This window comes from Erythrolamprus reginae, chromosome 1 (genome assembly GCF_031021105.1).
Source record: "Erythrolamprus reginae isolate rEryReg1 chromosome 1, rEryReg1.hap1, whole genome shotgun sequence".
Taxonomy (NCBI): domain Eukaryota; kingdom Metazoa; phylum Chordata; class Lepidosauria; order Squamata; family Dipsadidae; genus Erythrolamprus; species Erythrolamprus reginae.
The window spans coordinates 235,393,600-235,421,394 of NC_091950.1; the positions used below are offsets into that span (position 1 = coordinate 235,393,600).

Below are 27,795 nucleotides of genomic sequence, written 5' to 3' on the forward strand. Positions count from 1 at the left end.
ATAATAAATAAGATATTCTTGCTAAAAAGTCAGATAGCTTGGATTTTCGATGGAATCTTGTGGTTATAGATCCTCTTTGTAACACAGCTGAATATTACATTATCCTAATTGCATCTTCATACTTTAGCTATTTCTATGTCATTAAATATAATAAATTTGCCATAAAAATTCAGATGATACGTTCTATAAATCTGGGGGTCCCTCATAAGAATTTTTCTCATCTTTTTCTCATAGTTATATAGGGTGCGTGTAAGCATTTATTTTTGCTGCAACAAATTCATTTGCAAAGAAGAATATTGTTTCCAAGTTGTTTTTACTTGTCAGCATTACCTCCCATTCAGCACATCAGAGTAACATGCCCAGTAGAGTTTTACTGAAACTTTTTTCCTATGCTTGGAAAAATATGATTTGCAGAAACAGTGTACTGTACTTTAAAATATTCCATTGGTTAATTGATACAGATAGTAAACATAGGAACTGTTCCTCTCTGGGAACCTATCATCATCCTTGCCCAATCTGGTGTCTTTCAAGTATGTTCAACTAAAATTCCCATCCTGGCAGCCTTAATCAAAAGTCCTTCTGATTAGGGATTATGAAAAGGGTCAATCAATTCATTTGGAAGTTATCTAAAAAAACTTAGTACAATCTGGGCATCTGATACAATAAACTGGTGTGAATGAATCTAGAAAACTTTCTTGGATGATACACAAGCAAATAATACATTTCAAAATATTGCCGTTGTATTTACAGAAAGATTGTTTTGTATTTAATCTATACACAAATGGAATGATCAAGGTTTATTCCTGCAGAATCAATGAGTAAGCTTTTTTTTTAAGGGACCATATAACATTTTGTAAGGGTCTACTTTACTTTCATTGTGTTATTCTCTAATACCTTCAGTTGTGATTGTACATTATCCGTCAAGCTCAAAGTAATTTAAAAACATGATTCAAAGTGCCTGTAGGAAAGAGCTTGGTTCTATCTTATTAACCTAGTCTATGCTCAGCCCCTTGTTTAGTAGTTGAATCCTTGGGTAACATTTTTTTAAAATAAATTGCCTATCCAATTACCTGTTCTTCCTTTGGATACACACTGTACATCGTACTCAAAATGACAACACTTGACAGGATAACTCTCTCAAATATTGTTAGGTGAAATTGCCTTAGCCTAGTCTTCTGCATACCATATAGAAAACTATTGACAGGTGTTTTGTTTTGTTTTGTACTTTGAACTTCTCATAATAATTATCTCCAAATTACATAGATGTTATTCAAGCCAATATAATTTTAGATCAAAATAGACCAGAATAATCAGAATCGATTGGTGGGTTCTGTAAGAAAATGTGAACGAGTTGAGTGCTTGTGTTTGTTCAGCCATGCCTTTCTACAAAATTCTCCATTATTTCCGTTTGCCTCCCTGTTTTCCATTGCTTCTTAGTCATCTGTGTCCCGTGGCAGAGACCATGTTTAGCCCTTATTGTTTTGCTGTTGGGGATTCTCCGACTTAAGAGATCTGTTTTTATAGATCTGCACTTCTACAATCCTTGGAGTTTTATATAAGCCTTCCATTTTGTGCATACATAATACCATTCCATAGTGAAAGGACTCAAAACCACATCCTGAATCTTGGAACTGATCAAATAAAGCTGTTAATGTGTGGCAGGGATTATTTACATCTCTACAATCTCTGATGTTCTCTGTTTTCCAATAACATGGCATGTTCTCTAAATGGTCATGTATAACATAATTTTTATTAATGTTTCTCTTTGATTTTCCACATTCTTTAAAAGGGCTAGGACTCTTTTCTTCATTCTGCAGCAATAAAATTTATTACAGTTAGGATTATACAAATATTTTCTGCAGTGAACATTTGACAGCTATTAAAAGTGAATATATGTCCCTAAACACACAATGTGAGCAGTCAGAAATCCCAGATGTGTGCTCCTATGTGGTTATGATGCCCTTCACACTTACATATTTATCGTAGGCACCACCAATCTAAGGCAAAGTTGATTACTAAATCTCATATGAAAAGCCGCCTTCAATGTGAATCACTGAATACACTGTGAATAAACATCAGGAGCCTTTGTGCCGCCAATGATATGAAAATGAATTCCACAAGCATAATGTCCATTTGATATTATTTGTCTGGATAAATCATAAAGCAGAAGTCTATACTGCATTCACCTTACAGTAAAAAGAGGATGCCCTGTTTATGAAAAATGCTCTTGAATGTAAGATACTTCTGACCCTTGAATCCAGGGATGTTTTTACTAAAGGATGTTTTTAAAAAAAATCATCTTGGCCAGAAAATAGCAAATTTTTTTTCCCCTAAAAAGTGAGGGGAATCATTACAGTATAGTATTTCCATTATCCAACATTATTTTTCATCTTTATTGCTTATCTATAGTTTTTACTGCACTTTTAATGGCATCGCTGGTCAGAAAAGGTGAGGAGGAATGTGCACACATTTGGCTGCTGTTAGTGCCTACTAGCTGTGCTTGAATCTTTGTCCCTGTAGATTTTAATGTCCCTGCAGACTGCTGGCAGCCTGCTTCCAGCTGTGGCAGGCATGATGCAGTGAATTGCTTTTGAATGTTCTTTACTCAAATAGGCAGTAATTACAAGCTTAAAGAGGTTTAGTGGTCCAGTAAACTACATAATCACCCCTGAATTAGCCTGGGCTCATCAGTTGCAGTCCAGCAAGCTCAAGACTGCTGTTTGTAGGCAGTCTTTATCACATAGCAACCTGAGCAGCAGGTGTGGAACAGCAAGAATCCCCCATAAACACAACTGTCTACTGGGGACAATGATCTCTAATGAGATGAGGCTACACCATCACTGTAATTTAAGTGGGAAAATAAATGCCAGAGAATGTGCTCCTGCTCCCAGCAAGATTCTTTAGATGCACTAGAAACAGGATGATTGCTCTCTTTGGGATGGAAGATTTGTTCCTGGTTTCTAGATTTTACCTAATTTTTTTTATACGAGTGTACTTATTTTTTTATAAATATTAATCTATTATTCTTTTAGCACGGAAAAATTGAATATGATGGATAGCCCAAGTGCATCCTTTGAGCAGTCTGACAATTCCAGCATAGAATTTTAAAACTAATACACAGAACACTTCAAATCTTGCCCTCATTTTAATCAGATGCTTGGTTGCTGCTTCTTTTTTTTAATAGTTAAGAAATGTTAACTCTTTGTATGCTGAGACAGTACATTTTTCATGTCACAGCAAACTAACCTGGAAAACTGCAGCGAGTTGTATTCTTTCTGTAACTGGCATATTGTCCTAAGCTCAGCGATGGGCTATGAGCCTTCACGCTAAATTGTGCTCGCCACCGCGGTTCATACGTTCTTGAAGGACCAGTGCAATTTTGCTGCTGCACCTGTGGAGGTAGCAAAATTGCACCCGTATTTCAACAAGGTTTTACCTGCGGCTCTGTGTGCGACTTTGCTACCTTCACAGGTGCAGCAGCAAAATCGCACTGGTCCCACAAGAACTTATGAGCCGTGATGGCGAGCGCAATTTAGCATTCCGGCTCATAGCCCACCCCTGCCTAAACTAGTAAAAAAGTATTCCTGAGCACAAGAGTTTCTTGATTTTTATACTATTCCCAAGACCTGTGCTTGATCCTTTAGAAGAAGGGAAGGTAAAAATACTGTATGAATCTGGTAAATCCATTTTCCTGTCCTCAGGTAGATTCCTAGATGTAGGTAGATTCAGGAATTTTATTACATTCCTAGTACAAGAAGATGCTTGGTCCTAAGCAGCATCTAGTCTGCGGAGAGGGGCGGCATACAAATCTAAATAATAAATAAATAAAATAAAATAAATCTATTTACAGATGACATTTAATCTCAAACCTCTGAATAATCCCACTCCCACTTAATTTCATGTAGACATAGTTTGCACTCTTTATTGAGTGCATTCTTTATTCAGGCGACCAAATATATTTTCAACCCATAACCAGGTTTGAAATGGTTGGAATAGATCTTATTACCAGATATAATATTGCCAGAAGTTAGTTATTTAGGTTATTTAGTTATTTAGTTATTTAGTTATTTATTTATTAGATTTTTATGCCGCCCTTCTCCGTAGACTCAGGGAGGCTTACAACATGTTAGCAATAGCACTTTTTAACAGAGCCAGCCTATGGCCCCCACAATCCAGGTCCTCATTTTACCCACCTCGGTAGGATGGAAGGCTGAGTCAACCTTGAGCCGGTGATGAGATTTGAACTGCTGACCTTCCGATCTACAGTCAGCTTCAGTGGCCTGTAGTACAGCACTCTACCCACTGCGCCACCCCGGTTGAAAGGAGAATCATAAATTTTAGCTTGATACATTTGATATTTAACAACAGTCCTCTGAAACAATTGGATCTAAGCTTTTTCAGTTGTTGTTTTTTTACTCAAAGCTGCAGTAGATACTGTAGGTCAGAGGTCTTCAAACTTGGCAACTTTAAGACTTGTGGACTTCAACTCTCAGAATTCTCCAGCTAGCTGTTTGTCCACAAGTCTTAAAGTTGCCAGGTTTGGAGTCCCTTGCTGTAGGTCCACATGCACATTTCAGTCCTGACAGATTCCCATAAGAAAGAGCAAGTAGTAAGTTCTCCAAACAGTTTATCCATTTCCTCAGGGTGCAAGGGCTGAAAGATATAACTTGTCACTAAAATAGCTCAACACCACACCACACTTATCTTCATCCACAGTATCTCTGCCTATAAATATGTTGAAACACTGATATGCATTCAAATGACCTTATTCACAACATTTCTAAAACTGAGGGTACAAGGTTTTACATTGTTATGTTCAAGAACTTTGCAGAACAGAAAAATAAATCCTGATCAGGTCCATATCCAGCAGCCTCCAGGGATAGATTGTCTTTCATTCTTGCAAAGTGTACAGGTGAATATCACAGATGATCTAGCGACCAATGGAATGACTGCTCAATCCCAATTTCACAGATTGAATATATATAAATTTATGTCATTTTTTAAAAGGATATGCTTGCATTTTGTGCATGGTAAATCCACATGTAAGAAAGATTGCTCAATTGAAAATACTTGCTTATGCTTATTTACAATAATTTTGTGGTGCACAAGTACAGGTAGTCCTTGACTTACATCCAGTTGCTTAAAGACCTTTTGAATTTACAACAGAGACATAAACACCCCATCAAACCTACTTATAACTTGTTTTCAAAGTTATGACATCCTGTCCCTTGCAGCCACATTATTTCATTTGGGACTCCCACCTTTATAAGCCATTTATAGCATCCCATGGACATTCAACTGTGATTTGTGACATTTTTTATTGGTTTCAGCATTTACTTCAGGTTTCTTTCAAAATTAAGCCGAGGTGGCGCAGTAGCTAGAGTGCAGTACTGCAGGCCACTAAAGCTGACTGCTAGATTTGCAGGTCAGCGGTTCAAATCTCATCATTGGCTCAAGGTTGACTCAGGCTTCCATCCTTCTGAGGTGGGTAAAACGAGGACCCGGATTGTGGGGGTAATATGCTGGATCTGTTTAAAAAGTGCTATTGCTAACATGTTGTAAGCCGCCCTGAGTCTAAGGAGAAGGGCAGCATTAAAAAAAATCGGATAGATAGATAGATAGATAGATAGATAGATAGATAAATAGATAGATAGATAGGTAGGTAGAAGATAGGTAGATAGGTAGATAGAAAGAGATAGATAGATAGATAGATAGATAGATAGATAGATAGATAGATAGATAGATAGATAGATAGATAGATAGATAGATAGATCTTGGAGAAGGATGACATACAAATCTAATTAATAAAAATGCCCATTGGAGATATTTGATTTACTTAACCACTGAAGCAAAAATGTAAAAAAAATCAGGTCCAATAACATAATGCTTCCACTTGTGACTGCAATGACTTGCAACTGTATTCCTTAAGTTGAGGACTGCCTATATGGCAAAACATTTGTTATCCAATGTATACAAATGGAGGTCTTGAAATACTGACAAAAAGCACAGTAAGAAAGCAGGGAATGATGGAGTGCTTAAGGTGTTGGCCTAGAAATCAGGAGAGTGTGAGTTCTAATCCCACTTTAGGCAAAAAAAAACCCCTCACTTTGGGCCACCCACTATCAGCCCAAACTATCTCATAGGATTGAGGAAAACAGGAGGAGGAGTGATTCAATGCTTGTCACCCTAACTTGTAGATCTCTCAAAAAATAATTCAAAAACTCAATAGCTTAAAAAAGGTGGGATAAAAATCTAAAATAAATTGGTTAAAGGAGCAATTCTAGTCATACATGGGATGCATCTTTAAGCTTGTTAAAACTGTTTCGATTAAAACATGAAACTATTAATTAAAACCTCAACTTCTAGTCCTGAAATATTTGCTTGAAGGAATCTAGTTTGTATTGTCTAAAAACAATACATAACCTTTCATCAAACTTTTTACAGCCATTTGAGAAAGAAATGGTCTCCCCCCACCTCCATTACATATTTATTTTCATTAATATCCAAAAGGTCTCCAGGTAGCTTTTTGGTGGAAACTTTAATTAATTAAATTTTTGGTTTAAATTCATGTGGCTGTTTTAATTGACTTGAAATACTTCTACTAAGTAATTGTCTCAGTGTTGCTTGCATGTAATATTTCATCTCTTTACTGAGCTACATTTAAGATAATTTATCATCTGTGCATTTTTAATTAATGAGCCGAGCTGATATCCTTTATATGCAGGCTATTAATTTGTCAGTACTTGAGCTCTTGTGTCTGGTCCAAGGGCACAGGAACCATCATTTTGCTGAAACTACACTAGTCTGATTCTAGTTAGTTCCATGGATTTGAAAGCATTTGAGAATCTTCAGTAGACCTGGCTGTAGATTAATGATGGAAAAAAGAAGAAGATATAAATGTATTATCATACCTCAACTATGGAAGAAAGAGGGAAACCCATCACTGAGATGTATTATATATAATGCTCCTTACTTTTTAGAAATAAAAGTTAACAAAATGTAATTTCTTCAACTACATTTACATAGTTAAATACTTTAGAAGCAACAGCAAGTATCTCGTAATAAATGGATTGTAATATGCAAGCAAGTTTCAATGCATAGAGGATTAGTGCAATCATAATTGTTGCCACTGATAGAGCTCGGTGTTGCTTTCAAATATCATTTCATTACAGTCCTTTGTATATATTATGCCAATTTTTATAAGTGGGTGAAATAGTTTGGATTAAAGCAATTGCATTATAAATCTTCTCATAGCAATCCAATTTATTACAGCATCATAAAGAGAAATGCAGCCTTTAGCATTTCCAACGTGTGCTGTTTCTGCATATTTAAAAGGAAATGGTTTTCTTTTTGTAGATGTAATATTTTTCTTTTTCTCCTTCAATATAACTTTTTCATTCCCTTCTTTGTTATCTATGATCAATATAGAATATTATAGAATCATAAATAGAATTAATCATAGTTTTTTAAATAAATGTGTACATAAATTTGGGGGGGGTATTGAGTTCTTCTGATTCAAAGCTTTTAACATATTCAGATCTACAAAAGTAGGTTGTATGAATGACAAGAGGCTATAATAGAAACCCACTTAAATTGGTGCAGTGTTAAGAAATTTGGAAATGACACATTTATACTTGCATGTATTTAAACTTTCTCCCCTCCTACCATTCATGTAATGCTTTAAACATAATATTGATAACTTTATTGGTAGTACCTGGTTGACCTTATCTGAGCTTGGAGGCTCCTGGAAGCAGGATCGGATAGGCAATCACAAGGAAATCTGAGATTTTTGGCTAGACTAAGAAGTTAGAAAACATTGGAGAAGAAAGTGGCAACCCATTTAGTTATATGCTTGCCAAGAACACTGTGCGAATGTGTCTGTCAAGTCACAAAGAGTTGAATTTGACTCAAAGGAGACCATAACTATGGTTTACCACATTGCTAGTTATGGTTAAATAATGCAAGAAGACAGGAATGGAGAACAAAGCAACTAAGAATGATGGAGCTTGGGTTATCCCAGTCTTTTTTTCAAGCTGTTTATTTTCTTCTTTATTAGATGAGCTATATTCCACTGGATGAGCTATACATGCATGTTTACACACACCAAGATAGTTAAAATAGAATGGAATGGAACATTTTAAAAAAAAATTATTAGTTTTTAAAAATATTTTAAAACAGACAAATAAATACCAACAAAAGACAGACAAAAGGGGGGGGGGGACAAAATTATTTTTAAAAAGCGTTATTAGAATTCTGTGAACTTTGGTAAAACTGAAAGTCACAAGTATTGCATTGTTTCACACAATGCTTTCAAAAAAAGCTATAAACCACATTTTGTGAATCTTGTTTTCAAATTTCTGTTACCTATTTACAACTTGAGGTCTCAGAAATTCATCCTTACTCTTAAAAGCAAAGAATATCGCCGGCTCGACTTACCGGCCACGGCGCTTTTGCGGAAGGGCCGGGCAGACACCGGACTCTTCCATGGCAGCCGCCATCTTTGTTTTCGGCCGAAATCTCGCGAGACGAGATTTCGGCCGGGAAAGCCAGGCCCACGTGGCCTGGAATGACGTGGGGACCGGGCGGGGCTTGCTGGCCCTATTTAAGGGCTGCAGGCCCTGGGCCAAGCCTGTTCGCCCGGACCCAGTCATAGGAGCAGACACTTGGCTGTCTGCTCCTGGAGCCTTTCGGCGGCCGCGTGGAGGCGGCCGTCGCTTTGGAGGCCTCGTTGGAGGCTGGAGGTGGCCTGCTCGTCACGGGCAGCAGGCTCGGCCCATCCGAGGTTGGCGGTCTGCCCGTCTGCCGAAGGAGTTCAGCAACGGGCTTGCGGACGTGTGAGGCCTCCCACCCCCACCCAGCTGAAAGGCGGCCGCGTGTTGCGGTCGCCATTTTGAGAGCCTCATCGGAGGCTCGGGGGAATGGTTTGGGGGGCTTCGGGTCTGGCGGGAAGGCCAGGCCTGGTGCCGTTTGGCTGTTGCCCCCCCCTTTCTGGGGGGGATCTTTCTGGCAGCCCCCTTGGGGATGTGGGGGGCTCGGGCGGAGGGCTCGCGTGTGCGGCCCCTCCCGTCTCGCGGCCCCCAAAAAACAAGACATAAAGGAAATAAAAATAAATAAACATCAATGAATAAAAAATAAAAAAGGCCCCTTGGGGACGTGGGGGGCTCGGGCGGAGGGCTCGCGTGTGCGGCCCCTCCCGTCTCGCGGCCCCCAAAAAACAAGACATAAAGGAAATAAAAATAAATAAACATCAATGAATAAAAAATAAAAAAGGCCCCTTGGGGACGTGGGGGGCTCGGGCGGAGGGCTCGCGTGTGCGGCCCCTCCCGTTGCGTGGCCCCCGAAAAACAAGAAAAATAAATAAACATAAAATAAATAAAAGTAAATAAAGATGGAGGACAGTTGGGCCCGTGGCAGCTTCCTGCTGCTGCGCTGCCTGTTTGGGCAGGGGCCTTTTGCTGCCCTCTTGGGGGCCCTGGTGGCCCCGGTTCCTTCATGTGTAAAACAAGAATCACGGGTACACAAGATTATATTAATAATAAGGGGACTGATGATGGTTCTATTAGTTCACATATTTATATGGAACCATGGACATAATGGCAAGAGAGACCCATTGGTCCCTCTGGTCTGCCCTTGTTCTGTTCTGTATTTTATCTTGGGATGGATATATGTTTATCCCAGGCATGTTTGAATTCTGTTGCGGTGGATTCATCTACCGGGCCTGCTGGAAGTTTGTTCCAAGCCTTGGCATTTCAGTGAAATCATGGACAAACTTCAGTGCAGTTATGGTCCAACTTAATTATTTAAATATTGTTGCCACTCGGTCCCAGTTTCTTGGGGTTTTTGTTTCGGGGGGGGGGACACCTGTACCCAGGTTTGCCCCCCCCCCGGCTCCTAGTGCAGGAACACAGGCCCCTGGGGCTGCTTTTGCCAGGGCCTGGTGTGTCGGGGGCGGGGGGGTTTGACCCCGCCAACCCAGGCTGTAGGGCCTTCGCCTCTTTTGACGGCTTACCCGTCGGGGCCAGGGAGATTGGACATGGGGGCCACCACAGTGTGGGACCCGTTCTTTGCATGTCATGGGTTTACTGCAGAGGGGCTTGTTTCCCCCCTTTTGTATGTGCAGCCATGCGTGTGGGAAGGCGGGGCTCCCATGCCGCTTCAATGTGCCCCTGCCCCTAAAAGGGGACGGTTAGGAGGGGAGGGGGTCCAGGGTACAAACCCCACCTACTGGGGGGAAAGCTGGGCCCTGCCCAATTAATTTACAAAACAACAACAACAACAACATTGGGGTTGGTTGAGGGACGACCACCCTCGCTCGAGAGCGGCCGCTCTCTTGCTAGGTTTCTCCAAGGGATTCAGGATCCCTTACATGGGTTCGAGCAAGCCTTTGGGTTCAACAACCACAGGTTGGTTGTGGGGCATGACGGCATTGTTCGGTCCGGAATAGCATAAGAGGTGGACATGGGGAGGGGCCTTGGGCCCTTCCCGGAGCCGCCCTTCCCGAATCTTGGGGTCTCCCCATTAGGGGGGTCCCCTGCAAGGTGGGTGATGAATTTAGGTTGATTCACCACTTGTCTTTTCTTAAAAGGGAGTCAGTGAAGGATTTCGTTCCTGACGAACTTTATTTAGTCCGGCTCGCATCCTTTGATGCGGTCGTGGCCATGGTAAGGCAGTGTGGGGTTGGAGCCCTTATGGATAAATGCGACATTAAGTCAGCATCCCGGCTCTTCCCCATGCACCCGGTCGGCTTCGGGCTTTTGGGCTTCCATTTCATGGGTGTTTTTATGTGGTCGGGGTTTTACCCACGGGTGGCTCCGTCTCATGCTCTCTTTTGGGCGAGCTCGAGCACCTTATTGGAGTGGGCGCTCAGGAGGCGCAGCGGTCTGGGCTCGGCGTTCACTACCTCGAGGGTTTCTTGGTGGCGGGGACTACGCGGGCAGAGCACTGCTTTGCTCTGCTGCGGGTCTTCAAAGCCCTTTGGCTCTGTTGGGGGTGCCTTAGCCCCTGCGGGGACCGAGGGCCCCGCCACCGGGATTACCTTCCTCGGTATTGAATTGGACTCAGAGGTGCAATCTTCTAGATTGCCCCTGGACAAGTTGACTATAATTAGGGATAACCCGGGTACGGTTCTGGGCTGCAGGAAGGTCACCCTTTGGCAGCTCCAGAAACTAGTTGGGATACTTAATTTTGCCCGCCGGGTCGTGGTGCCGGGCAGGTTTTTTTTCTAGGTGGTTATATGCTGCGATGAGGGGGCTCCGTTTGCCCCATCATCGTACCCGCTTATGTGCAGGGGTCAGGGCTGACCTCTGCGTGTGGCGGGAGTTCTTAGAAAGTTTTAAGGGGTTGTCTTTTTGGAGGCAAGAGCTTCTTTGGAAGCTGAATTGCAGTTGTGTTCTGATGCTGCGGGGACCTGTGTTAGGTGCAGGGTGTTAGGTGACCAGCGGTGCTGGTCTGCGTGGCCTCCAGAATGGAGGGCCTCTGCAGTGGTTAAGGATTTGACCTTTTTTGGGAGCTCTTCCCCTTGATAGTGGCCCTAGAGCTTTGGGGTGAGCAGTCTAGGGCAAGACTGTGCATTTTGGTGCGACAGCCTTGTGGTTGTCCACGTTGTGAACGCCCTGTCCTCAAGAATGGCAGGGTCATGCGGCTTTTCCGCCATTTGGTGCACAGGTCCTTGTCCCTGAACACATTGTTTGTGTCTTGGCATGTCCCCGGGTTGAATAACGGGGTTGCTGACGCCTTGTCCCGGGGTCAGTTGTCCCGGTTTCGGACCCTGGCCCCGTGGGCACGTGTGTCGCCAGAGGTTTTTTCCTGTCCTTTGGAGCCTGGGTGGGCTCCTGGGCAGTGGAGAGTAGGGGCTTGCTGGGCTACGGCACTCTCGGGAGTGTCTGGCACTCTGGGGGGCTTAGCAGCAGGCAGGTGAAGAGTTTGGGGATTGCAGGCAGTATACGGGTTACCCCTATAGCTGGCCTGCCCCAGTTGTGTACCCGGCCATATTTGTGTCCAGCTTAGGCAGCGTGGCCTTTTAGTTAGGACTATTATGGTCCAGGTTGGCCGGCTTCGCCTTTTGTCTAAGGCGGGGGCGGGGTTATTGATTTACGGTGACTTCCGCATCGTGACGGTGCCGGAAGGTTGGGCCAGGGCCTTATCGCAGGCCGTCAGGTGATTTTGTACCTTCCACCTCATTACCTCAGTTAGGTGGGTGCTAGTATGTAGGGTCTGGCCAGGCCAAGTATGGATCCCGCCATTCGGGAACGCTCGTTCTCGAGAGGCGCTGCCACTAGTGCGGTAACGGCCTCTCGATACGGAGGATTCGGGAAGTCGCTCGCCGGCGGTCAACGGCCTGTTTTAGTGTACGAACGGCCTGTTGAGGGTCCGGGTAAGATCTTAGGCCAGGTGCCTCCTTTGGTCCCCTTCTATTCAACCCCGCCAGGACGCGACCGACGGTGTTGCTTGGGGTCATGAGCGCTCCGAGACCACTCAGCAACAAGTTGCCATCGGGGGAGGGGACCCTGCCGTCGTGGCGGCTGGGTCCTGGTTGTCTGGCTGGGGAGATGGGGTGTGCGGTGGGACGGGCGTTTCTACCGCTTGCTGGGAGGGCGGCATCCCATTGCTGCGCCCAGGTGGTCCTGGGAGGGCGGCATCCCATTGCTGCGCCCAGGAGGTGCTGGGAGGGTGACATCACGTTGCTGCGCCCAGTTGGTCCTGGGAGGGCGGCATCCCATTGCTGCGCCCAGGTGGTGTCGGGGGGGGGCGGCATCCCATTGCTGCCCCCAGTGGGGCTGGGAGGGCGGCATCCCATTGCTGCGCCCAGTCGGTGGCCAGGGGCGGCATCCCATCGTTGCGCTCAGAGGTGTGCTGGGAGGGCGGCATCCCATTGCTGCGCCCAGTTGGTGCTGGGAGGGCGGCATCCCATTGCTGCGCCCAGTTGGGACTGGGAGGGCGGCATCCCATTGCTGCGCCCAGTCGGTGCCGGGGGTCGGCATCCGTTGCTGCGCCTGGAGGTGTGCTAGGAGGGCGGCATCCCATTGCTGCGCCCAGTTTGTGCCGGGGGCGGCATCCCATTGCTGCGCCTGGATGTGTGCTGGGAGGGCGGCATCCTATTGCTGCGCCCAGTTGGTGCTGGGAGGGCGGCATCCCATTGCTGCACCCAGTTTGTGCCGGGCGCGGCATCCCATTGCTGCGCCTGGATGTGTGCTGGGAGGGCGGCATCCCATTGCTGCGCCCAGTTGGTGCTGGGAGGGCGGCATCCCATTGCTGCGCCCAGATGGTACTGGGAGGGCTGCATCCCATTGCGGCGCCCAGGTGATGGGTCTTGCACTGTGGTGGCAAGGACCTGTGTGGGCCTGGGGGTCGTTTCGATCTGCCAGGTTCGCGAAGCCTGCGGTGGCTTCACACTGTGCGGCCCTCCGCGCAAGTGGTGTGGTCGAGATCCTCTTGGGGATCGCTTGGTGGGACGCCATTTCCCTTAGGGCCCTTCACCGGGTTAGAAGGGGAGTTAAGGCCTGGGGGACGGTAGTCAGAAAGTTAGGCGGGGTGGTTGTGGCCCATCCCCGCATCACCATAGATCAGCTGTGGCTTTACCTGGCTGCTGGTCTTCCTCTGTCAGAACTGAGGAACACCACTTTCTTACAGGACCTGCAGTGTCTCTGCGTGAGCTGGCGCAGTTAGAGGGGGGAGTCGGGGGGCCAAGATAGAGATCTGACCCCCGCTCCGTGGCAGGTTAGGGGCGGAAATCTGGGTGGTGGTTCAGCAACTGCGCGTTCTCCCTTGGGCATCTTTGGGGATGATTGACAGGTTCTCTCCAAGCTCATGGTGGGTGCTACCTGCGCACTTGGGGGGAACCTGTCTTTGGGTCCCGCTATTGAAGTCCCAGGGTAGGGGTGAGCCGGCGGGACCCCCCTCATGCGAGTGCATGGCAGGGTCTCAGGTGAGGGAGAGGTCCCTCACCTGGACCAGCATCGAGCTACGCCCTTAGTTGCCCAGGAATGTTGACCTTTTACGTCATTTCCGCCCCGGAAGTGTTTGTTTGACCCTGCAGGTCCACTGTTTCCGGGTCATAGTTGAATATATTGATTTATGCAAATTTATGCTAATTAATGTTAATTTAATTAATAAATTATGCAAATTTATTTTAATAAAAATGACCCAAGTTTAAATCCAGCTCTGGTGTCCGTGTCGTTACTCCGTCTCTTCTGCAATACTTTTATTCTAGATAGTGAAAGATGAAACCGAAGAACAACTAGACGTTTGGGGGGAGGGAAATCAACTAAATTGTTTTGGAACCCTAACCCATTAGCTTTCTCCGAGAAGCAGTTTTAGAAGTTTAGTTCTTCATGATACTCAAATGATCCACCTACTTCTAATTTATGTGTTATATATTTTGGAATAGTGATAAGGCATGTTTAATAAGCTTTTTACTTCATTTAAATAATGTAAGAATTCTATTCTCATTTTTTGGAGAAAAAAACTGGTTGCCTTTTTGACTTGTGATTTTTGTGCCATCATTTCAATATGCAGTTATAAGTAGAATGTAGTGACCTTAATGTTATCATAACTGCTCTTGTTTTTTTAAGTTTTTATTAAATAGTTTTAAAACAACATTAAATACATTCAAAAACAACATAACATAACCATTACCACAACGTAACATAGCCTAATACCATATACCATAAAAATTCATTTTACAGCGTACCACATTGGTGTTCATACTATGTTTTTATATATCTTACTCTTTGACTTACATTTATTCGTATATTTCCTAAATCCTACATATAATTTCTTCTTAATATCTAGCATCTCATCTCACTATATCCACATAACACCTTGTTTTCATGAGTCTATATACGGTACATAAATACAAATATCCATACTTGTTTTTATTTATTTATTCTCATAGCATTATTTTATATTCCAGACAATTATATCATTTCTTCCATATTTTACAAACAACTGCTCTTGTTAATCAGCAGTAGCATGAATAGCAAATTTCCATTGTTAATAAAGTATTGCTATTGCCAGATTGCCAAGCCAACTTCTCCAAGACCTCACCTTGGGAGGCATACACAAACAGGATCTCTAATCTGTCAGTGGTGCAGTAGTTAATACCAGCTACAGGCATCTGCTAGACCAGTGATGGCGAACCTGTGGCTTGGGGGCCACAGGTGGCATGCAAAGCCATATCTGCTGGCACGTGAGCTGTTGCCCTAGCTTAGTTCCAACGTGCATGTGTGTGCCAGCCAGTTGATTTTTGGCTCAGACAAAGGCTCTGGGAGGGCGTTTTTTGGCTTCCAGAGAGCCTCCAGGTTGATGGAGAAGTGCATTTTTACCCTCCTCCAGCTCCAGGGAAAGCTTTGGAGCCTGGAGAGGGCAAAACACGAGCCTATTGGACCCACCGTAAGTTGGGAAAATAGGCCATTTCTGGCCTCCAGAGGGCCTCTGGGGGGTGAGAGAAGCTTTTTTTGCCCTCCACAGGGATTGAATTATGGGCGTGGGCATTCTTGCATGCGCAATAGCGCATGCATGCTCTTTCAGCACCCCAGGGAAAAAAGATTTGCCATTACGGTGCTAGACATTGTTGGGTGGTAAAGTATTTATTATGAATCACCACTTCCTTAAGTCTCTTAAGCATTCTCCTTGTAATCATGGGACTCAGATCAAATGGTTTCCCTAGCCAGTTTACATTTTACATCAGGAAAAAAAATTGCAACTCACTCTAGAATTAACTAATATCAGCTTCATTAAGTTTTGAACTAAAGTTTTTTTTAAAAAAAAATTAAGGAAAACGAGTAGAGGGGGAACAATTATCTGATCTACTCCTTCCTTGTTCCTAATCTTGTTTCCTTTCAATAACATGTATCCTTTTCAAGTGGCAGATGCTTCAGAGAAGTAGAGTCCTTACAGAAGTTAAAAGTAGGGCATTCAAAAACAGCCAAGGATAGGAACCCTATTTATAAAACATATGCTCTAATTATTAACACCTGAAGAGATGGCTAAAGTTGATGTGTTTTCTCTTATTCTTGTGGAAAACTGATGGGAAAAATTTATGTTAGTTAGTATAATTTTCCCTTTCCAAATTACGACACAGGATATTGCTGTAATTCTTTCCATGTCTTACTGAGTTCCTTCAGTGCAATATGTAATAACCAATTTAAGACACAATTAAAGCATCAAAATGGAAAAGGCAACTAATAATTACAAATCTTTACATAATAAAATTACAAAAGAACAATCTAATAAAAACTAATTTGTAATCATTAAAAGAGCAAAACTAATTAAGATACATGGAATCTCATGCCCTAGCATACTTAACATATAAGACAATTCAAATTAATAAAAACATCCATAAATAATAAAACATTTGAAACTCTACATATTATTTGCTTGGTTAAGATCAGATTTTATAATATTGCACAGGCTGTGATCACTTTCTTTCATTATAAAGTGGATTGGAATATATTCTAAAATCCTTCCTAAAGATATTAAAAGTGGCTGTAGTTTAGGGATCTGTTTCAACATTCTGGAAGCATATGTCATGAAAAACCCATGAAAATAACATGGAAAAATAGCTTGGATTAATAAACATCTCATTTGAGAATTTAGGCTAACATAATTTGGAAATATAAACAATATTTTTTTAGCAATTTGTTCCATATATGGTAGAAATTACTGAGAAATATGTTGTAACATGTTACAAACGCTGTACAGTAAGTTATGGAATAACAGAATTGGTAGGGTCGTTAGAGGTCCTCTAGTCTAACCCCATACTCAATAGGACACCTTATCTATTTCAGACAAAAGGTTGTCCAATTTCTTTAAAAATCTCCTGTGATGAAGCACCCACAATTTCTGGAGGCAAATTGTTCTGCCGATTAATTATTGTCTGTCAAGAAATTTCTCCTTATTTCTAGGTAGGTTCTCTCCTTGATCAGTTTTCATCCAATGAACATGTTATTTGAGAATTTAGGCTTGATTACTTTTCATTCATTGCTTCTTGTTCTTCCTTCAGGTGCTTTGGAGAATAGGTTGACCCTCTCTTCTTTGTGGCAGCCCCTTAGATACTGGAACAATGCTATCGTGTCTCCTATCATTGGGATTTTAATGTACAGTTGGTATCATCCACATACTGATGATACCAACTCTGATAAATCACTTCACCTAAATGTTAAAAAAAGAAGGGAATTCTGAGGTACTCCACACATCAGGGGTCAAGGTCATACTAAAGAGGAAGATAAAGTCTCGTTTGACTTGTGCTTGATTCTTGATGTCTTCCTGGAAACTTCATACCCTTCTCTTAGTAAAATAAGTGAAGCAGTTTGCTGTTGAATTGTTTTGTTCAGTCTTCCCGTCCAACTATAGCTCTGAAATTCCTTTGACGTTCTTCAAAGAAATTTTTCCCAGGCCCATCTAAGTAGCCTCTGGTTGGAGAAGAGGTTAGCAAGGTGCTACCAACTTTTGAGGCATGTTTGGAATATGATATACAAAATCGTAAAGAGCACAATAATCGTAAGAAATGTACATTTATTTGTGTTTGGATAAAGTGAATTCCCACAGATGAGCACCTCCTTTGTCACATAAGAACTAAAGTCCAAAAAATTTGTGTATGTGTGCACATGTGCATATAGATAAGGGCAATTCACTGCCTGTCAAGCAGATAATGTTGACTTGTAGCATGGGATTCATGGAAAGCTATCATTAAAGATGCTTACCTTGCCCCAGCATTCAATTATTTTAATATGCTTTTTATAAATATCTGGTATTTCCTGGACACTGTTTCTGTTCATTGTTGCATTGAGGTCTTCCTTACTTTCTACCAAGCTGAATTGATTGCAATGTTGGTGACGATTATATTTAACCTCTTGTGTGTGTAAGCAATAGACTTTTCTTGTTCACTATGTACAGGCTGATATTTTTTAATAGTAGGAGGCTTTAATTATTAGAGCATCTTTCATTTCTTTTCCATAGAGATGCAGAATATAATGATAACCAGTAAGATATTGACAGCATTGAGGAAGTTCATTATTTTATCATCCGATTAGTGGCAAACTTGACTGATTAAAAAAAAAAAACTGAGTAGGGTAGGGTCATATTAGTATGTGAATAGAAATATCCGGCTTAGAAGGAATAACAAAAAAATGTGTTGAAAAGCAGTATTAAATTATTTCCACATTGTTTCCAAAAATAAAAAACAAAAAATTACAGAGATATGTTTGTGAATTCCTTAGGTGCCAAGCTAGAGTTTAAAAATATATCATCTTAATATATGTATATATCATTTTGCCCAAATCACAACTAACATGCTTGGTTTATTTCAATGTAAAGTGAGAACAGACCTATAAATACACACACACACACACACACACACACACAGAGGTATACAAACTGTATTGCAGATACATATACACAGACATATGCATATCATCACACAGACATGTCCACAGATATTGTTGTTTAAAAGAGAGACAGAAAGGGTAAGTCACTTTAGATTTGCTTCCGGAAAGTATTAAATTATTTATCGTAGATTTTCCCTACCTGTAAAAGGACATTTCATCATTACTTTTATTTAAAGGTTTTATGTTTTTAATTTTTGTGGGGAAAGCAAAATGAAACTTTTATTTTCTTAACCAATTATAACAGAATGCAAAACATTTCCTGTATATTTTTCTGTAACTGGGTAAAAAGAAAAGCAAGCTGTTGCTTGATTCTCTTTTTCTCTTTTAATTTTCCATCCAGATACTACTAAGTGAGAAATAAGAAAGCAGGCTGAAATCTTGTGATTTAGTTTATAGTGTTTGAAAGAATTTTAGGAGACACCTTAGTTGTCCTTTTTGCTTTGCCTTTGTATCAGGAGGCAAGGACTCAACTACTATAAATTCAAGCTATGTTCTTAGACTATACTGTGCCCTGCTTTTTTAATGCAAATGAGAGGCACAAAATGTCTCTTTGATAATATGCAGTCAGGACACAAAAAAAGGTTCATTCAAACAGTAAAAGTAATTCATGAAGTTGAAAAAAAAAGAATAAGAAAGCATTATGATTTAAAACAAAAAAGTCTTCATGAATGTATTATAATGAACATAATTTTTATGAATTAAATATTCCAGAAGCAAACATGACAAAATAATTTATTAGCTTTGCTCGATAGGGGAAAGAAAAAGATTTAGCACAGTTGAAAGATCCATTCATTTATGAAATAATGTTCTGCAACTAACATGCACACATCCCCATCACAGTGTATCGTTAATTTTATGAATTCTTTAAATGAACAGTTAATCTGTGCATTACAACTGATGGCAGCAATATTAAAACAAGACAAAAAGTTGCACAAAATTCAATATAATCCCCCTCTCACATGTTAGATGTTAAAGTCATATTTGGAATACAACCATAAAGGATGCAACATCTTGGTTATATATCAAATTTATCTCAGGCCAACTTTTATGGGTACATTCAGTTTATTTCAAATAAGGCAAAACCTTTTGTTTTTATTAAAATCTAACACAAATTCAGTGAATACTGGCAGAATTTTAACCAGCTCATGTTTTTCATTGTCATTTTCTATATTTTAAAAATATAACTTGCTAATTCATGACACTTGCTTCTATTTTCTCCTGTTTTATTTTATATCTTGGCCAGGAAAGCAAGTCTGTTATAATGGAATAGTGGAATTAGAATTTTAAAGAAGATAATTTAGCATGTTAGAATTTAGTATTCCATATAACATTGCAAAAGGTCTACCTTTCTAGCCATATGGATCTTGCACTAGATTTTATAAATTTAAGGACATTATTAACCTTAAGATTTCTTGGGCTTGAATTCTGGAAACTTTTGTGAAAGGACTGTATTTGGCAAACTAATGTTAACAGGGTTTCACTCTGGTCATAGCCAGATTCTCCAGCTGAACGTGGAGGAAAATAGCAATAGCAGCAGCATTTAGACTTATGTACTGCTTCATAGTGCTTTTACAGCCCTCTCTAAGCAGTTTACAAGAATCAGCATATTGCCCCCAACAATCTGGGTCCTCATTTTACCCAACTCGGAAGGATGGAAGGCTGAGTCAATCTTGAGCCGGTGGTGAGATTTGAACTGCTGAATTGCAGCTAGCAGTTAGCTGAAGTAGCCTGCAGTGCTGCACTCTAACCACTGTGCAACTCTGCTTATGCTGTGTTAGATTACCATTCTTGGGTATCTTGGATTCCCCCCACCCCCATCCTTAGACTTCAATTTCTACAATCCCATCAACAGGCCAATAGTAGATACAATACATTACAGTACACCAAAGAGGGTCACCAGGGCAAGGATATCTGAAACAAGATTATCTCTGTTCAGATATCTAACCTTGTAAAAGGCTTCCAAGTTACAGAGGTCACTTGTGCTTCTACAACAAAGATGGATCAATGAGCACCTCTAAATTACACATGATCCTTTTAAAGAAAGTGTATAACAGTTAAAACCATATGAGACTCAAGCAGAAACCTTCTGGAACTGGGTGGCAAAGTATCATTTCAGTTGTTTATTTGTTTACACTATTCTGAGGGGACTGTGATTCACAGTAGCTTTTAAAATAATGTTTTAAAGGTGCTGCAGGAGTTTCTGTTATTAATCTGAAAAGGAGATCAGATGCTCTTTTTTAAAATATAATTTCTATTTAGAGTATTGATTTCAACAAAAATTAAACTTACAGGAAAAGAATAGAATAGAAAAAAAGCAGCAAAAGTGCAGGATAAAAGAAAGAAAAAGAAAAGAAATATATAAATAAGTGACTTCTAACCTTCATCACAAATTTAAATAAATTTAATGACAAATAAATTTAATAACACCATCTCTCTCTTCTAAATTACATACTGCAGACATACAGTATATCTCCTTCTCTCATGTCCCATTCTTTATGTAGAAGTAGATCCAGTAAAAGTCAACTTTTTTATCCTAGTGTCAGCAAAAAGTCCCTAAACAACTTTGCCAGAACTTTGTGAGAGAGAGAGAGAGAGAGAGAGAGAGAGAGAGAGAGAGAGAGTACTTTAACCTTGATCAAATAAGCCAACTTTATGTTCCTTCCTTTTACTTCTAACAGTCTTAATCTTCAAATATTGTTGTAGGATTCAATTCTTTATCCCATCACACAGTTTTTTTAAAGTTTAAAAAAATTCTTTTATAAACCAATAATTTCATTCTCCATATTTGGCATTTGTATCCTTTTTTTTCATTTTTAAAACTGAAGCCATATTTTTTTGTATATCAAACATTATTTTCCCAATCATTATCTTGCCCTGTGATTTGTAGTACTACCTTTGATACTTTCTCTATCTTTTCAGATAAAAAATTGTTTACACATGTCACCTCATTAACATTAACATCTTAGTCTATTCATAAAAGCAGGTATCATTACCAACAGTGTTGATATTGCAGTTACTATCTTCTGCTCCATTCTTCAAATATCTTCTTTATTGTTTCTGGTGTTATAATGTTTTGGATCATTGGGTAGACCAGGTTGCCCTGATAAAACACAACAGCAAAGTTAGCCAGAACAAGTTTGCTTCCCATGAGAAGGTATTCAGCTTTATAATTATTTCCACGAAGGTATAGTAAAAGTCAATACAGTTATACCTTGTCTTACAAACTTAATTGGTTCCGGGACAAGGTTCTTAAGGTGAAACGTTTGTAAGACGAAACAATGTTTCCCATAGGAATCAATAGAAAAGCAATTAATGCGTGCAAGCCCAAAATGCACCCCTTTTGCCAGCCGAAGCACCCGTTTTTGCACTGCATGGGAAACCCCACCTCTGGACTTCTGTGTTTTTGCGATGCTGCAGGGGAATCCCAGCATCACAAAAATGAGCACTTTGCTGGCAACGAAAGTCCGGAGTGAAGGGAGCATCAATGAAATCGCAGCATCGCAAAAACACCGAAGTTCTCGAAACCCCACCTCCAGACCTCTGTGTTTTTGCAATGCTGCAATTTCACTGAGGCTCCCCTCGCTGGGAAACACCACCTCTGGACTTCCGTTGCCAGCGAAGTGCCAGTTTTTGCGCTACTGGGATTCCCCTGCAGCATCACAAAAACACGGAAGTCCGGAGGTGGGGTTTCCCATGGAGGGGAGCCTCAGGGGAATCCCAGCAGTGCAAAAATGGGCGCTTCGCTGGCAACGGAAGTCCAGAGGCGGGGCATCCCAGTGGCGGCGGTGGGTTTGTAAGGTGAAAATAGTTTGTAAGAAGAGGCAAAAAAATCTTAAACCCCGGGTTTGTATCTCGAAAAGTTTGTATGACGAGGCGTTTGTAAGACGAGGTATCACTGTATTTCAAATTTATCTGGACCTTTAATTTACTTGTAACATTCTTAGATCAAAATGTTATTTGCCTTTCTGCTGTTTATTTAAAATTATTTAAGTTTAAAAGGTTGTAATTATTTTTCTTTTGGTCAGAGTTGACGATAAAGTCACCATAACCACATTTAAAACTTGTCATTTTGAAGGTGACTAACAGCTTAAAGAAGTGATTAGAAAATGAGGCTTGTGTTCTTTAAAAGGTTCTACTGCATTTGTGAGCAAAGTAACTCATCTCTTCATCTCCTTGTGCTTAGACACACTGAAAACTGTGGTTCTGCAGTCTCTTCATTAGGAGCAGCCATCCAGAGCACATGTGGGCAATCTCTCACCCTGTCCTTATCTGGAGAGGTTCCAAGGAACCAACTGATCCCTTAGGCTTTTCTGCGGTTTTCCCAGAGTTCTCTTTCCTTTACCAAAACTTTCCTGCAAGTCAATTGGAATCAGCCATTCTTCTTTCCTTAAATGTGGCAAGGTACAATATATTCTGAAATGCATTTGTATGACTAAGGCAATCATAGAATGAATTCCATTTGATAAAAAGCGTCCACAAAAGAGACCTAAAACAAGATGGAGTGACAACATCAGCAAGTATTCCCGGCCCAATTGGTAAGAGAAAGCTCAGGACCACGTTGATTGGAAATATTCAAAAGAGTGGATAGACAATGTCCAAAATGATGATGTTGATTTGGAACAGTATGAAATAACTTCTCATTTAATCTTAATGAATGTTAGGAAAAGCATACTTAATTTATTGATTGTTGATTTATCATTGGTATCAGAATTCAGTTGTGAAGCTTGAACTTCACCTGTAATTTGAAATACAGAGAGAGAGAGAGAGAGAGAGAGAGAGAGAGAGAGAGATATGCATACTTCTTTCAATATGCATTATTTCAAGGGAGATACACATTGGACTGATTCTGAGAAGGGAGCATAAATCTGACCATACACAATCAGTGTTTTATAGCTTTCTCTCAATTGAAAGTGTTAATGCAGATCAAATGGAGGGGGGGACACATTCCAGAAAGAATAGCTCTGGTTACTGCTCTGCTTTATATATGGTCCCCATCACTAATTCTTATTTTAAAATCTAAATGTAATTTTGTTTTCTCTTCTAATGTGTTGTGGCTCTCCCAGAGACTTGAGTGAATCCTTTCTCAAGTTTCATCTTGATCAATTGTGTGCAAATAATTAAGCTTTTAAGAGATAATGGTATGAGGCTAATGTACACATCAAAAGTAAAGATCTCAAGTCAGTGTTTATTGAACAGTGGCCAAATCTCCTTTGATATCTCAAAGTGATTTCAGTGATAAGTATGCTTCTTAGCTAAAACCAGTGGGATGTTAATAATTGACTGATTTTAAATAGGATTCCCTCCTTTGAAACAATAACCACAATAACCAGATGATACTGCAAAGTAGGAATGACTGATAGATTAAATCTGCCATTCTGCGTAATGAATTTCCCCTGTTTTAATGTTAAAACAGTAGTTATCTGGAATATCACCCATTCTTATGCTGCAGTGCCTTATCTCCTGTAGCCTGTAGTATGTGCCTCCCTTGCCTCAAAGATGAAAAAATCAACAATGCTTTGAATGTTTTCAACATGGCCTAGCCTGTGGCTTGTTCATTCTTGGTCTAGTTAGTGCCGTTCTTGCAATGTAGAAGGAATCATTCTTACTTCCTTTCAATAATTGTATTATAAAAATTAATGTTTCAAGCATATGAAACATTTGGGTTTTTTTAAAAAAGAACCAGCCTCATTATGATTTTTTTCCCCCTGGGAGAGATTATTTCCATGAAATAATGGCTTTCATGTGATTATCGCAATTACAGGTCCCCCCCCCCTGAAACTGAACATTGATGTTAAGCCAATAACCAGACCTTGGGGGAGGGGAGGAAAGAGGAGCATGAAAGAAGGATCAGATGACTGAAAACATAGGGTACCACAATTTGAAATAATTTTGTTCTAACATTTTAGTAAAGTCAGGCATGTGGCTCTGCGTGCATGTGTTTTGTTTACAGTAGTTATATTATTCGGATGGCTAATTCTATCTGTTCATGTGTCTATTTCAAAAAGATCCAGAACAATTGAAAATTGCTTCACGGAGACCGATTTCTCAGTCTCAATAGCTTGAGGCTGTCTTGAAAATTCTTGCTTCCTGCATGGAATTAGACATAGCTTGCTGAGATATGTAAAACTGGATCTGTTGCAAGGTGGTAAAGCAATATGAGAAAGAAAATGGTTTTGAATATTAGATCAAGCAGCAGTTAGGTCTAAGTAAATAAAGTCCCATTAATCTGACTGCAAGCTCCCCAAAACAATTTGGGAATATAATCTCAAATTTAAGAATAACTGCAGTATTGCAGAAAAGATCCAAATGAGCCCAATGAACAGAACAAGAACGAAATAACAGAGTTGGAAGAGACTTTGGAGGTCTTCTAGTCCAACCCCTTGCTCAAGCTCTACCATTTTAGACAATTGACTGTCCAGTGTCTTTTTGAAAGCCTTCAGAGATGGAGCACCCACAACTTTTGAACGCAAGTTGTCCCATTGATTTATTGTCAGGAAATTTCTCCTTAGTTGAGGTTGCTTCTCTCTTTGGTTATTTTCCAACCATCTTGTCTTGCCATCTGATACTTCGGAAAATAGATTGATCTTTGTGGCAGCCCCTCAAATATTGGAACACTCCAGTCACCCCCTAGTGCCACTTTTCACTAGACTAGACATACCCAATTCCTGCAACTATTCCTATGTGATAGCACAGTGTGATGATATAAAAAGCTAGGACCATTAATCAAGCCTAGCAAACTATTATAAAGCATAATTAGGCAAGATAGGTTTCTAGGGAATGAAGTGATCCAAAACCCCTACACTCGTGATTTTCGAGTACAGGTTGTATAAATTTCCACCATCTTGATGTAAGGAGTGCATCCTTAAGAAGTGTAAGCCTTGAAATAGATAAGTAGAGCTCAAAAAACAGTTCCTCTCAAAACACTTGGAAGCCTATGTCTATATACATAACATAGTTTCCATACTATGAATCTTGGTTTCCCTAAACTAGTGAATTGCAATTTTCCAATTCTTATCTTAGAACTGAACTGATAACTACTGCTAGAAAAAGTGAGCATTGATAATAGGGCTTGACGAATAACTTGCAAGTGTCAAATGCTAGGTACAGTATTTCAGATATCACATAATCAACATTCCTAGATAAAATGTTGGAAGTCTCAACCAATCTAGAGGGATAATTTACTTCCTTTTTCTTGCATAATGAATCCCACAGGTTCCATGTTACTCTTGCAGGTAAAGCTATAATTGAGGAGGAAGATCCAATTGTATTGATGGGTGTTGTTTTAAAAATGTGAATCTTTGCATTACGGCCTGCCAAAAGTTTATACTAACAAAGCCAAAGACAAATGATCAGTACTGTGAATGTAAGAGACTGGCAATACTTACATCAAAGACTCATTTATCATAGAACTGCAAGGCATAGTAAGAAGTCTCCAATGTTAATTTTCTTTTACAATTTCTCTAAAATAAAGCGTATAAGCTCCTTTTCATGTACCGGTAAATGTCTTATGGCTGGACAGTAGTTCATCTTAAAATCTCAAGCCACAAGAGTGCTTAATTTTTCCTTTATTATCTGTTACAGACTTTTTTGTTTCAGTGTTAGAAAGCTGAAATGTCCAGTCCAGGAACAGTTTTCTGGCCATTGTTACTGACCCAAGAGTAGGATTTCAGTTAACAACATAAGTTTTCAGAATTTGGAATAATCTTGGAAATAAAAACCAAAATCATTGTGGATCATTGATCTGTCAGTTAATGTTGCTTTTGTTGTTATGATATGTATTTTTTTAAAAAATGATGAAATCATTCATAAATTAAAATAGCCCCTTTTCATTATATAAACCTTGTAATATTGACCAAAAAAAATTTTTTTTCAGGAGAAAATGTGGGGGAAGCATCCAGCCTTTTATTTTTTTAGAATTGAAAAACTTTAACTTTTTTGAATTATGATTAAAGCAATGCCAACACTGGGTGGTATTTTTTTCATTGAAAGGGGAATTTCAAACTAATATTTAGCTGAAAACAGTATTGCCTGTCTTAAAATACACTGCTCAAAAAAAAAATAAAGGGAACACTTAAACAACACAATATAACTCCAAGTAAATCAAACTTCTGTGAAATCAAACTGTCCACTTAGGAAGCAACACTGATTGACAATCAATTTCACATGCTGTTGAGCACATTCAACTTTATACAAAGCAAAGTATTCAATGGGAATATTTCATTCACTCAGATCTAGGATGTGTTATTTGAGTGTTCCCTTTATTTTTTTGAGCAGTGTTTTTGTAATTTTACTGTAAATTTTATCAGTATATAAACCTATATCAGTATATAAACCAGCATATAATGAATGCATAGAAACATGCAACATGAATCTATGGAAAAACAAGAAAGAATCTTCCTAAACCTAGTGCTGACATTAGTGGAATTTCTGATGTATTATTTGTATTTTTTAATCTTAACAACAATTGAATTCTGAGCAGTGCATGCAATCACTGATTTTATTCAAAAATTAGACAGCTGGATTGAATCATTAGAACAAAAATACATTCAAGAAAGAAATATGCCAAACATCGGCATAAAACATTAATATAAAGAAATTATTTATTCAAGATGCGGAAAATGACAGTAGGCATGATTCGTTTAAAGAAAAGTTAAGATTCAGTTCTGGCACAACTGTCTTCATTTAGTATCAAAGTACTTGTATCTCAAGCAGTTCTTTCTACACTTCGCTAATCATTATAATTGACTTGTCTTTTACTGCCATTAATTATATGATGTAGTAGTCCATTAATAATTATGAGAGTGACACACCTCAGCATTTTCATCTTTAATTATAGATACTACGTTTTTATGATTCAAGAAAATGGCTAATAAAACTGTTTAATAAACACCCACACTATAGATTCATAGGTAGAGATACTTATGCATATTTACTTGTCCTACAGCACCCTTACCCTTCAGAAGAACAGAAAAAGCAGTTGGCACAAGACACAGGGCTGACAATACTTCAAGTGAACAATTGGTAAGTAATTATACTTCAGTATTTACCCAGTATCAGAATTACAGCCTCTGGCAAATTGCAGCTAATGGTTTGCATTATGATGATCCACCTTATAGTAACTTTCTTTGTTTCCTAGTTTAGGATGGCAAATCCAGCATTAGCCTAGAAAAATGCTTTCAGCTAATGGAGCCAGTGATTTTGTTCTCTGTGTGTTATGGCTATTGGCTTTTACACAGCAGTGGAAATAGTTAGGTTTCTTTTTGTAAGTGTTTGTATGGTGATTGGCTAGAATAGATTTATTTTAGATCACCTTTCACAAAATCAATTTCTCAACAGCTAGGAAATTACAAATGAACTGACCATTATTATAGTTTCATTTTAATGTACCTTTGCATGCAATATTATTCAG

At 40.1% G+C, this 27,795-nt stretch overlaps 1 protein-coding gene across 3 annotated transcripts in view; it reads left to right on the plus strand.

Moving 5' to 3' along the window:
- MEIS1 (Meis homeobox 1) overlaps positions 1-27,795 on the plus strand; it is a 209,718-nt gene that overhangs the window by 135,031 nt on the left and 46,892 nt on the right. For all 3 annotated transcript variants that reach the window (XM_070732576.1, XM_070732574.1, XM_070732575.1), the window contains exon 9: positions 27,331-27,407. In XM_070732576.1, the coding sequence (XP_070588677.1) occupies positions 27,331-27,407 (77 nt within the window). The remainder of the gene's footprint in view (positions 1-27,330; positions 27,408-27,795) is intronic.